We start from the raw sequence: 11,283 nt of genomic DNA on the forward strand, positions 1-11,283 counted from the left end.
ACTGCACAAATTTCTTAAAGAAATGTTACATCTATATCTTGAAATCAATGTCTCATATAAAATTAATTCAAGTACTTGAAGCTGTCCACAATGATGGCTGTTAGCAAAAATCCAAACATGTTAGGAATTCTACAAGTATATTTTTGCAGAAATCAATTACTGTGGAAAAAAAGGTAAGATTATGAGTGATACAGTGGCTGAAGGCATTAATATTATGCTCAAAGCTTCTCAAACTTGCATATCATTCCTGCTAATTTCCAAATCTCTTGTGCAAGACTCCTTATATCATCACCCACAAATTTATTCGTTTTTTTACTGCAAAGTTTTTGGATTGCTGAACTTATTTTTCTTTCCTTTGGCCTTTCGAACAGAAAATTAGTTTCTTGTGATGAAAAGAAAACAATTAGATAAGAAATATAATGACAGTGTTAGTAGCATAGATCTTGACTTGATTTCTCAAAACAAGAAAGCATTGACCTAGATTTGGCAGTCAGTGGTAATGGACAACACTTGTGCTAACATTTGCCACAGATCCTGACAAAAGCTGTCTATTAGGACTTAGCAGGGTTTAAAGATTGAAACATCCACTATCAGTGACATCATCATGCACAATGAAGCCAATCAGAAGAACTCCTACAGACAGCACAGCCAGAAATAAAAAAAACACAGATTATAATAAGTAAAGGGAACTCACATGGAATTAAGATTAAAGATGAATTATCATAGATAAACAAACAGAAGTGGTATGATTTTTAATGTTCTTGGCACTCTGCACATCAAAAGTTAGTTTTCAGGGTTCAGCAAGACTTAAGATTTAGCATGCCATGAAACACTTAGTTACAGGTCACTCAACAAAGTTCAACCTTTTCAAAGATTTTCAACAACAGTATGTATAAAATTTTAAGTTCATATCAAATTACTGATTTCGTTGTGACTGTATCTGTGAAGACTGCAACACAGCATTCTTGTGGATGAATAGGGTATCTCTGACAGCAGTGACCATGGTTCTATATTTACATGAGCACATATGGATGCCAGAAATTGCAGTCAGTTTTACATCTTAATGGCAGCAACACTGATGTAATTGCAACCGCAAATTCTTAACCATTGTGCATTGCAATACACAACTATTATCATCCTTTCACTTACACAAAATATTTTACCAAATGAGGACCCTTTAAAAATAAGTATAGTTTAGAAAACTAAACTGATGCTTTACTCAAACTGTATGTAGCAATTCCATAAAACATTAATTAAAAGTAAAAAAAAGCTCCTCATAGCTTCCAAAGTTTAAGATAAGTTTTAGTTAAAATAGCCAAGTAAACATACCATACTTTGATGAATCGAAGCACAATGCTCATAAGATCAAGTTTTACTTTAAGAGAAAAATGACAATAATATTGGATCTTAAAGCAACTCTATCCTATTTCAAATAGCATTAACTCCTACAGTACTATCTGCTGAGTTTAATGGCAACAATGATGACATTTCTGACCTTTTCTCATCTTCACCGTTTCACATCCATTTAAATGGTTTCCTAAGTGTCTCTATCAAAGGCTCAATTGTTACTAAATTAGCAATCCAGGAATAATCAGATACTGCACTTCATTAAAATTATTCTATACATCACCTTCATTCAATTAAAGAATATATGCGAAAATTTATTCTCCATCTAAATCCTTCATTTATTCACAGAATTTGATTGGAAATAAAATGTTGACGATTTATAGGTAATGTGCAACAATCTGGAGCATACATTACTTAAAACCTTAGGCACTGTATTCTTACTGTTATTTTCAAATTCTTTTGTAGTCGGTAGGTTGGAGTGACCTAATCTGCAGTACATAAGCAATTGCTTCCATCTGCACTCCCAGAGATTAATAAACTTGATAACAATTCAACAGCCTTCTCTATGTCTGTTGCATTCTCTGTGTATAAGCCATCATAGCACAGCCATCCCAACTATGTAGTCATTGTACCTTCTCTGGATCTTAACTAATTCAGCCAAAACTGACAAACCAGCCATGATTTTGGTGTTGTGGAAATGTCAAAAGGCTTCAATATTCATTGCACATTTAAGAATGGCACTCAAGTTGGCTTTTGGATGATTGATGGTGCTGAATATTCCTATCCCAAAAGAGTCACTGTCCATGAGAAGTATGAGAGAGAGCAGCATAATTTGGGAAAGAAAAGTTTGAACACTCAACTAAACATGTTTAAACATGGAAAATTGTTACTTGAAAGGGTAAGTTGAAACTTTATTGCTGGAACAGCACAGCAGGTCAGGCAGCATCCAGGGAACAGGAGATTCGACGTTTCGGGCACAGGCCCTTCTTCGGCCTGTGCCCGAAACGTCGAATCTCCTGTTCCCTGGATGCTGCCTGACCTGCTGTGCTGTTCCAGCAATAAAGTTTCAACTTTGATCTCCAGCATCTGCAGACCTCACTTTCTACTTGAAAGGGTAATGCAAGCCCAGATAAGGAAGGCAAAAAAAAAAAAATCATCTCTACCACATCTAGCAAAAACGACTAAACAGACTTGTTGGAATGATTTTACTGAAAATAATACTGGTCATTAGATTACAAGTATACCTAATAAATACTTCAGTTTTTAATTCAAGAATGAATCACTTCAGGTCATAAAACACTTCAATTTGGCATCCATTTAAAATAATTAAAATGATTTTCCAAGGGATGAGGTTTACCACTTGTACGGTCCCACTGGTTGTTTCTACAACAGAGGTCCTGAACAAATCCCATTGCACAACTAAGTGAATCCCTGTGGTTAAATAACTGCAGCAAACAGTATAATTAAGCTCGTGTTAATTTAGCTTAAAAAAGCCTGTAGAAGCCTTTTTAGTGTCATTGTTTTAAGCACTTCCAATTTTCAGATGGAAGTATTTTTGTCCTTCCCAATCTTCTGTCAGATTCAAATCTAGATTCCTGTTTCACTTTCTAAAGAATCAATCTTTTCAACCAAATAAAACTCTTCAAGGGTTGCTGAAAAGTTTGCAAAATGTTTTCATCCTGAACACCTTGTCAGGCTTCATTAAAATTCCCCTACTATACATGTTCAAATAGTTTGTAAATCAACCTATCGATAATCTCTATTCGGGATGCTATAGGAATACAGCTCAAGTTACTTTAATATTTCCTTTTGTAAGGCAGAAGGCAATTTATAGTAAACATTTCAGAAAACAGATTAAAAACAAAGTGGTTACAAAGTTTTTTGAGACAGTTGTGGAAACTATTCTCTAACTTTTACCAATAGGATACAAATCATTTTACCTGACAACCCTTGTCAAATGCAACCTATTCAGTTTTACCTACTGAATATGAATATTTACGTGAGATGCCTTATACATACAAAGAACATACAATACAGACAACACCCTAATACAGAATTATGGAAAATTGGCAGCGATTTTAAAGCAGTATCCAAATCCTCCAATTAAGTTAAAGTAAACAACAAATAAAAGTGAGGAACTTAAAATCTACTCAAATTGTTGATATACCATTAGATTTTCATGCTGGTGCCATTCATTGGATGGCACCTTGAGCCAGAAGCTCCAGGTTCGAGTCCCACGTTGGAATGCTCAAAGAAGAATTATTCATAAAGTGGCCAAAAAAAGTTGGGTATGAATCTTCCAACATACATTAATGACAGGCAGCAATAGCAGCCGTGATTCTTAGTCAGCCACATGCTAGAAGGAAGTTTGGAACCTTAAACATCTCCATCATAGCTGGGCTACAACAAACTTGTAAAAAGGTGATGGCTGCCACAACTATTCAGACTCCAAGTGAACTGTACTGCACCACCACCAACACCGTTTAAGAGTTCCTTTCCTGTACCAGTGTACCCCATGTAATAAAATGACATCATGCAGCACAATCACAAATTTACTAAAGCAGAATTACTTCTGTTAAACTCGCAACTGATCGCTTATGGAAGTTATTCAAGTTGTAGTTAATTTCATTTGACCCAGCAACAAGAAAGTTAGCTGCAGCTTTTCTGATTTGTGTGTCATAAAAGAGAAGTGACTGTGGAAAGACACACTACTGAGAATTCCAAATCTATTTTTGTAGGAGGCAAGTGTTACAGTTTACCTGAACATCAGGAGAATTATATGCTCACACTCTTTTACAAAGAAAAATATTTTCAACATCAGCAGGCTTTCTTTGGAAGAGATTAGCTGATTGTCAGATGACCAATTTAGATCAAAATAACAAATCTGAACAACATTCGATAAAGCCTGCAGGTGCAATTTGAGAGGTATTTGTTTCTCCAGTGATGCTAGTAAGAACACAAAATTTAAAATTTCCTCCCATTGTACTGCAGCCAAATGCAAAATTGTTACTTAATTTCAGGTTTGATCATTCTTTTTGTTTTAACTATGACAACTAGTTTTACAGAAGACAAATAATGACTACTGCATTTAAAACCAAATACAAAAATAAAGGCATAAAATTGTAGGTAGTGGGCACATTGCATACATCATGTCCAATCTGCAGTGTCTAAATTACTGTTCAAAGGTTGTCAAAGTGGCTTTCAAAGCTCAAACATCTCTGTTCCCGCTGCACTTATATCTCTTCCTTACTGCTTTGTTCTGTTTTGGTTCATGGGCTTGCAAGGTCTGGTTCAGTTTAAGTGCCAGTCATAGCTAAGTGGTATTGGTCGAATCTCTGAGCCAGGGGTTCAAATCTCATTCCACGGAACTGAATCTACAAATCTCAAGCAGTGCTCCAGTACAGTACTGCAAAGGTGCTGCACTGTTGAAAAAGTCATTTTGCATGTGTTGCTAAACCATCTGCCCTCTCAGGTGGGCTTAAAAGATATTCTGGCACTATTTGAAGAGGGACAGCTAAGCTGCGTGCAGAATGCCTGTTCACATATTTTACATTTACAACAGTGACTACACTTCAGAATCAGATTAGAGTGGTCTGGAAAAGCACAACAGGTCAGGCAGCATCCGAGGAGCATGAAAACCGACATTTCAGGCAAAAGCCCTTCATCCCACTATAACCTAGACTGTGATCTCCAGCATCTGCAGTCCCACTTTTGCCACACTACAGAAGTAGCTCAGTGGCTGTAACCTGCTGTCGGACATCCTGAGGTCACAAGAAGTCCAAACAAATGTTAGTCTTTCTTCTTTTTATTCATGAATAAAGCCAAGATCACATCAAGATTTGTTATAATCTGTACATTGACTTTTGCACAGTTATTAGAAATATTGATTTAACATTTTCTTTGTAGCCCAAGAATCTTCATGATACGCACTTGTGCAGTGGACAAAGACAGGAAGCTTGGACCCTCCTGGTCCTTGTATAATGTGCAAAAGAGTATTCATCTTTTTAAGAGTCTTGGTATAGACTGCAATTATGTTGGCTAAAAATGCTGAGCAGCTCCTCTGCTCTATCCTGTTGTGGGAAGGCATTGAGCAGGACAATGAATTAAAGATAGACTTCTCTTAGTATCCCCCAACTGAAGAACTGAATTTTACAAAAATAAAAGAAACATACTGCTGTATATGTTAGAAGGAAATGTACAATGAGGAAGATCAAATTTAGATAGTCTTGCAGTGAAATGAATAATAATGTGATTGTACATTTATGCTTTCACTAGGTAAGGTTATTCTAATAAACATTGGTGGATGCAAATTAAATGAAATAACTTAATCATTTATCCATTTTAAAGGTGCTTAATGCATCTGCCTTTACATGTATTTACTGAACTTATTTCATCATGTTACAAACTAAGAAAAACATTGGATAATCATACATCAATCTGCTTAACTAAACTTTAATGAATTGCTACATGTCATTCAATTCAACCCTACAAATGCAGGATAGTTCTGTGCTCATGCAGGATGAAATTTCACTGAACAAGTTCAAATCACTAAAACTGCTCTCCCAGTAATACTTTGTAGAGTTGCTGAAATTGACACAACTGACAAGTGGGAGGCTTTCAAAACTGTGATAACCAGAGTTCAGAGGCATTATATTCTTAATAGAGTTAAAGGTAAGATTAGGGAACAATGGATGAATAAAGGTACTGAGAATAAGAAAAGAATTAAATATTATATACAAACAACTGGGATCAAATGCAAATCTTGAAGAGTTTAGAGTGTGTTAGGGCATTCTTAAGAAGGAAACCAGGAAGGCAAAGATGGAATATGAGATAGCCTTGACAGTTAAGGTTAAGGATAATCCGAAGAGATTCTAGAGGTATATTAAGAGCAATTAGACAGAGAGTAGGGCCTCGTAAAGATCAACAGGTCATCTTTGTGTTGAACCTCAGGAGATGGAAGAGATAGTAAATGAATATTTTACATCAGCTTTTACTGTAGAGAAAGATATGGAGGCTAGAGAACTCAAAGAAATAAATATTGATGTTTTGAAAACAGTTCACATTAGAGAAGAGGGAGTACAGGAGATCTTAGAAAACGTCAAGGTGGATAAATCTCTGGGGCCTGACCAAGTGTATACCAGGAGAAGAAATTAGAAGAAATGAGAAGTTAGAAGAAATTGCAGGGCCCCTAGCAGAAATATTTATATTATCTCCAGCCACGGGCAAGATGCTGGAGGACTGGAGGATGGCTAATGCTGCACCTTTATTTAAGAAAGGCTGTAAGGAGAAACCTAAAAACTATAGACCTGTGAGTCTGACATCGGTGGTGGGTAAGGTAAAGGAGGTGATTCTGAAAGATAGCATTTACATGCATTCGGAGAGGCAAGGAATGATTAGGGATAGTCAGCATGGTTTTGTGAGGGAACTCATATCTCACAAACTTGATTTAAATTTTTGAGGAAGTAAAAAAATTGATGAGGGCTGAGTGGTAGATGGTTGTTTACTTGGACTTTAGTAAAGTCTTTGATAGGATTCCGCGTGGCAGACCAATTAGTCAAGTTAGATCACATGGTATTCAAGGTGAGCTTGATAAATGAATACAAAATTGGCCATACGGTATGAGACAGAGGGTGGTGCTGGAGGGTTGTTTTTTCAGATTGCAGGCCTCTGACCAGTGGTGTTCCACAGGGATTGGCACTGGTCCACTTTTGTTTGTCATTTATAATAAATGACTTGGATGAGAATAAAGGAGGTGTGGTTGGTAAGTTTGTAGATGATACTAAAATTGGTGGTATAATGGGCAATGAAGAAGGTTATCTAAGCTTACAAAGAGATATTGATCAATTGGATCAATGGGCTGAGGTGAGGCAGAATGGACTTTAATTTGGATAAATGCAAGGTATTGTATTTTGGTAAAACAACAGCAAGACTTATATAATTAATGGTATGCCCCTGTTATAGAATAAAGAGATCTAGGGATTCAGGTGCATTACTCTTTGAAATTTGTGTCACATTTATACAGGATGGTTAAGAAAGCATTTAGCATGCTTACCTTCATTGGTTAAACCTTTGAGTGTAGGAGTTGGGACATCATGTTGAGATTGTACAAGACGTTGGTGAGGCCCCTTTTGGTGTACAGTTCTGGTTGCCCTGTTATAGGAAGGCTATGATTAAACTGGAGACGGTTCAGAAAAGACTTACCATGATGTTGCTGGAATGGAGGGTTTGAGATATAAAAACAGGCTGGGACTTTTCCCCACTGGAACTCAGGAGGTTGGGGGGTAACCTTATAGAAACTTATAAAATCATGAGAAGACATAGATAAGGTGAATAGTAAAGGTCGTTTACCTAAGGTGGAGGAGTTCAAAACAAGACGGCATACTTTTAAGATGAGAGGACAGAGGTTTAAAAAGGACAAAGGGCAACGGTTTTTTACACAGAGAGTGTGGACTGAACTGCCAGAAGAAGTGGCAGATGCAGGTATGGTTACAACATTTAAAAAAGACATTTAGATAAGTACATGTACAGGAAAGGCTTGGAGGGATATGGGCCAAACACAGCCAGGTGGGACTAATTTAGTTTAGGAATGTGGTTGGTGTGGACTAGTTGGACCAAAAGGTCTGTTTCCATGCTATATGACTAAATTTATGACCTCCGCATGAGAAGACCTCTGATTATTTACGATGTCGAACTGTACCTTTTATCAATTAAACAAGAAATTCCTAGCAGATCAAAGCGTTCAACCAAAACATTTTGCTGAATAATCACAACATTTGGCTTAATAATGTAAAGTCAACCAAAAAAAGACACATCTTAACACGTAAATTATCTAAAGACGTGCAAATGTGAGGTAAGTTTACAGACAGTATCTCCAAGTCTTGCATTTAATAGCGCATTTTAACTCTTGCAGAAAATCCCAAGCAATTCACATAAAGGAGGTACAGTAGTTTATTGGTTATACTGACAAATAATCTAAGGCCATGAGTTCAATTCCCATCATGACAAATTGTAGCAATGAATGCAATAAATCTGGCAATTTGTACCCTGACACCAGAAAGAAAAATGACAATGAAAGCTGCCAGTGTGTTATAAAAACACAGCTGGCACACTAATTCCTTCAGGGAGGGAAAACTGCCACTCACTCTTACCCAACTGTGAATCTAGTCTCACACCACATGTTTGACTCTTAATACCCTTAGGGACCAATGATAAATCATGGCTTGTCAATGTTGCCACATTCCCAGAATAAATAAAATCAAATATATAATGAATTACTTTGAAAGCACATGACTGTTGTTATGGTCAACAGGTCAATCAATTGCGTATATAGCAAGATCCATGGGATCTTTATCATTCACAGAGGAAGACTGGCTCCCTAGTTAAAGATGCATGTGAAGGATGGTGCCCCTTACAACGCAGAACCAGTTCAATACTGTAGTAGATAGTCAATTTAGATTATGTGCTCAAAGGTTAGATAATCTCTTGACTCAGAAATATTTGTATTTCAAACAGATACAAATTGACAAAGGTCACCTCCTCCAAATTATAAATCACATAAAAAATGTTTATAACTTTGACCATTTATGAGCTTATTTAAAAAGTGTACAAGTAAAACTCCAGGGTTCTGAAAAAAAGCATCTAATCAGTCCTTAAAACACAAGCAGACTGCATGTTTGCAACTAATGAAAAGCACTTATTGTGAATGAATAATCTGATTTAAGTTCCATTACACCTTCACTTCTCTTCTGTGAATGCTCTTAGCAGCTGCAAATATGGATGGTATTTAGTAAGATTTCTGAACGTAAAAAGTATTTAATTAGATTAGGTTATATTAGATTCGATTCCCTACAGTGTGGAAACAGGCCCTTCAGCCCAACCAGTTCACACCGACCCTCCGAAGAGTAACCCACCCTACTGACCCATTTCACTCTGACTAATGCACCTAACACTATGGGCAATTTAGCATGGCCAATTCACCTGACCTGCACATCTTTAAACTGTTGGAGCACCCGGAGGAAACCCACGCAAATATGGGGAGAATGTGCAAACTCCACACAATCACCCGAGGCTGGAATCGAATCTGGGACCCTGGTGCTGTAGGGCAACAGTACTTAACCACTGAACCACTGTGCTGTCCCAATTGGTCTTTATTTCTTTTTCAAATGCTAATAATAAATGTCTCACCATATTAGTACCAAATTGGATCACTTCCAACATCAAAAAGAGGTTTTCGCTCAGGTATACAGCACAACAATACACTGCATAAGATACAAGATTATCAAGAAGACTGCAGATACAAATTCGGAATGTATTTAACCTTGATGGATTGCAGAAACAATTCTGAATTCCTCAATACTGCCTGTGCTTAAGTGAAATTTCTAACTGATTCGAAGTAGTCCTTTTCAAAGAATCTTGTGTGCATAAAACTAAATTTATATTTCAGTACAATTTTGCAGGAATGCGGCACTGACGGAAATGGCATATTTCAGGTTAAATGAATGTTTATCATGCTTTTTTCAATACTTTAGATAAAAAGAACATCGAGGTATTCACCCAATTTCTGTTCGATATTTCTCCCTAAAATACTAACAAACAGAAATGAATTGGTTGTTCTCTACATTTACTGCTTGTGGTGTATGTACAAACATTGTGGTGACTGTACCTTAAAGGTAATTCATTGGGTAGTGACACATTTCTGTGAAGCATTGATCAAGATCTATATAAATGCAACTTCTCTCATTCTTACTTTGGTTTAACTTTTAAAAGTTTGCAGAAGTGATACAGTTTTTAAGCAGGATAAAAGTGAGATGAGATAATCTACGGTTTTACTGAATAATAAAGGAGGTTCAAGGTGCGAAATGACTACTCACATCCTCATTCTTTGTTAACTGATGATGTTACACTACAAAAATTTGTCATGCTGATGTTAAAATAAAAGCCTTACTAATATGTTGTTTTACTGGTGCTTCTGATTAAATGCTCATGTAACATTTCCAACCAGTCAAGTTTAATGCTTAACAGATCTCACCTTCCTGTGATGAGATGAGCGGAGGCATGTACTCTGGAATATATTCCTTCTCATCAGCAAGACTCTTGGTTCCAGGCTGTGGGAATTGAAGTACATTGTTTTTGCTGACAGGAAATGCTGGGATTTGATGTGCAAATCCAATGGGCTCGAGGTTGTGAATATAGTCTTCAAGTTCTGAAAGGCTGATTCCCATTAATTTAAACGCCTGGCCGAGATCATCCAAAACAGGATCCGTCCGGCCATCTGGCAAAGCATAAAGAAAGTTTAATGGCATGGTTAAGTATTATTGGAAAGCAGAAGTAAATAATCAGTTTCTAAGTACAATATTAACACTATTACAGTTTCATTCAGGCCGATCTGTTCATTTGTTTTTTTTGTTGCAGGTGACAGCAACCTAAAGCAATCTAATTGTCAATTTACCCTCCTCCTTTTTGGGAAGGAACTGAGCTTCTTCTTGCTGCTTTCCTATTGTGTAGGAAAAAATCAATACCGTCAATGCCAAAAAGCAGTGGTAAATCAACACACAATTATTTATGTATCCAGTTTTGCCACTTTACAAAAGTACAGTAACAGTTCAGTCTGTCACCTTTAATCAGTCATTATTTATCATTAATGTCTTGTAGACTGTAGCAGTCTTAGAACATAAATTGAAAGAACTAATCAACAGCAGAATTTATTGTGGTGGCAGAATGAAAGTAACGAGACAGTTGCATTTGAATTTGAATGACTAAGTATTGTTAAATTGTAGAAAAAGAGTCTGCATTAATATAAATTTGGCTTTATATACATTATTGGAAAATATATCAATTACCGCAGATGTCAAAATAATTAGATTTTATCAGGTGATATCATGATGTGTCAGGTTCCACAGCAAAATTCTGAACTTATTCCAATATCTATCCCATTCT

General features: G+C 36.5%; 1 protein-coding gene across 1 annotated transcript in view; it reads right to left on the bottom strand.

The window, feature by feature from the left end:
- Positions 1 to 10,664, bottom strand: part of taf3 (TAF3 RNA polymerase II, TATA box binding protein (TBP)-associated facto) — a 167,226-nt gene extending 156,562 nt beyond the window's left edge. The window contains exon 1 of the mRNA XM_043714113.1: positions 10,376 to 10,664. Within this exon, the coding sequence (XP_043570048.1) occupies positions 10,376 to 10,649 (274 nt within the window). The 5' untranslated portion in view covers positions 10,650 to 10,664. The remainder of the gene's footprint in view (positions 1 to 10,375) is intronic.
- Positions 10,665 to 11,283: the final 619 nt, after the last annotated feature.

The sequence above is a fragment of the Chiloscyllium plagiosum genome, chromosome 23, assembly GCF_004010195.1.
Source record: "Chiloscyllium plagiosum isolate BGI_BamShark_2017 chromosome 23, ASM401019v2, whole genome shotgun sequence".
Taxonomy (NCBI): domain Eukaryota; kingdom Metazoa; phylum Chordata; class Chondrichthyes; order Orectolobiformes; family Hemiscylliidae; genus Chiloscyllium; species Chiloscyllium plagiosum.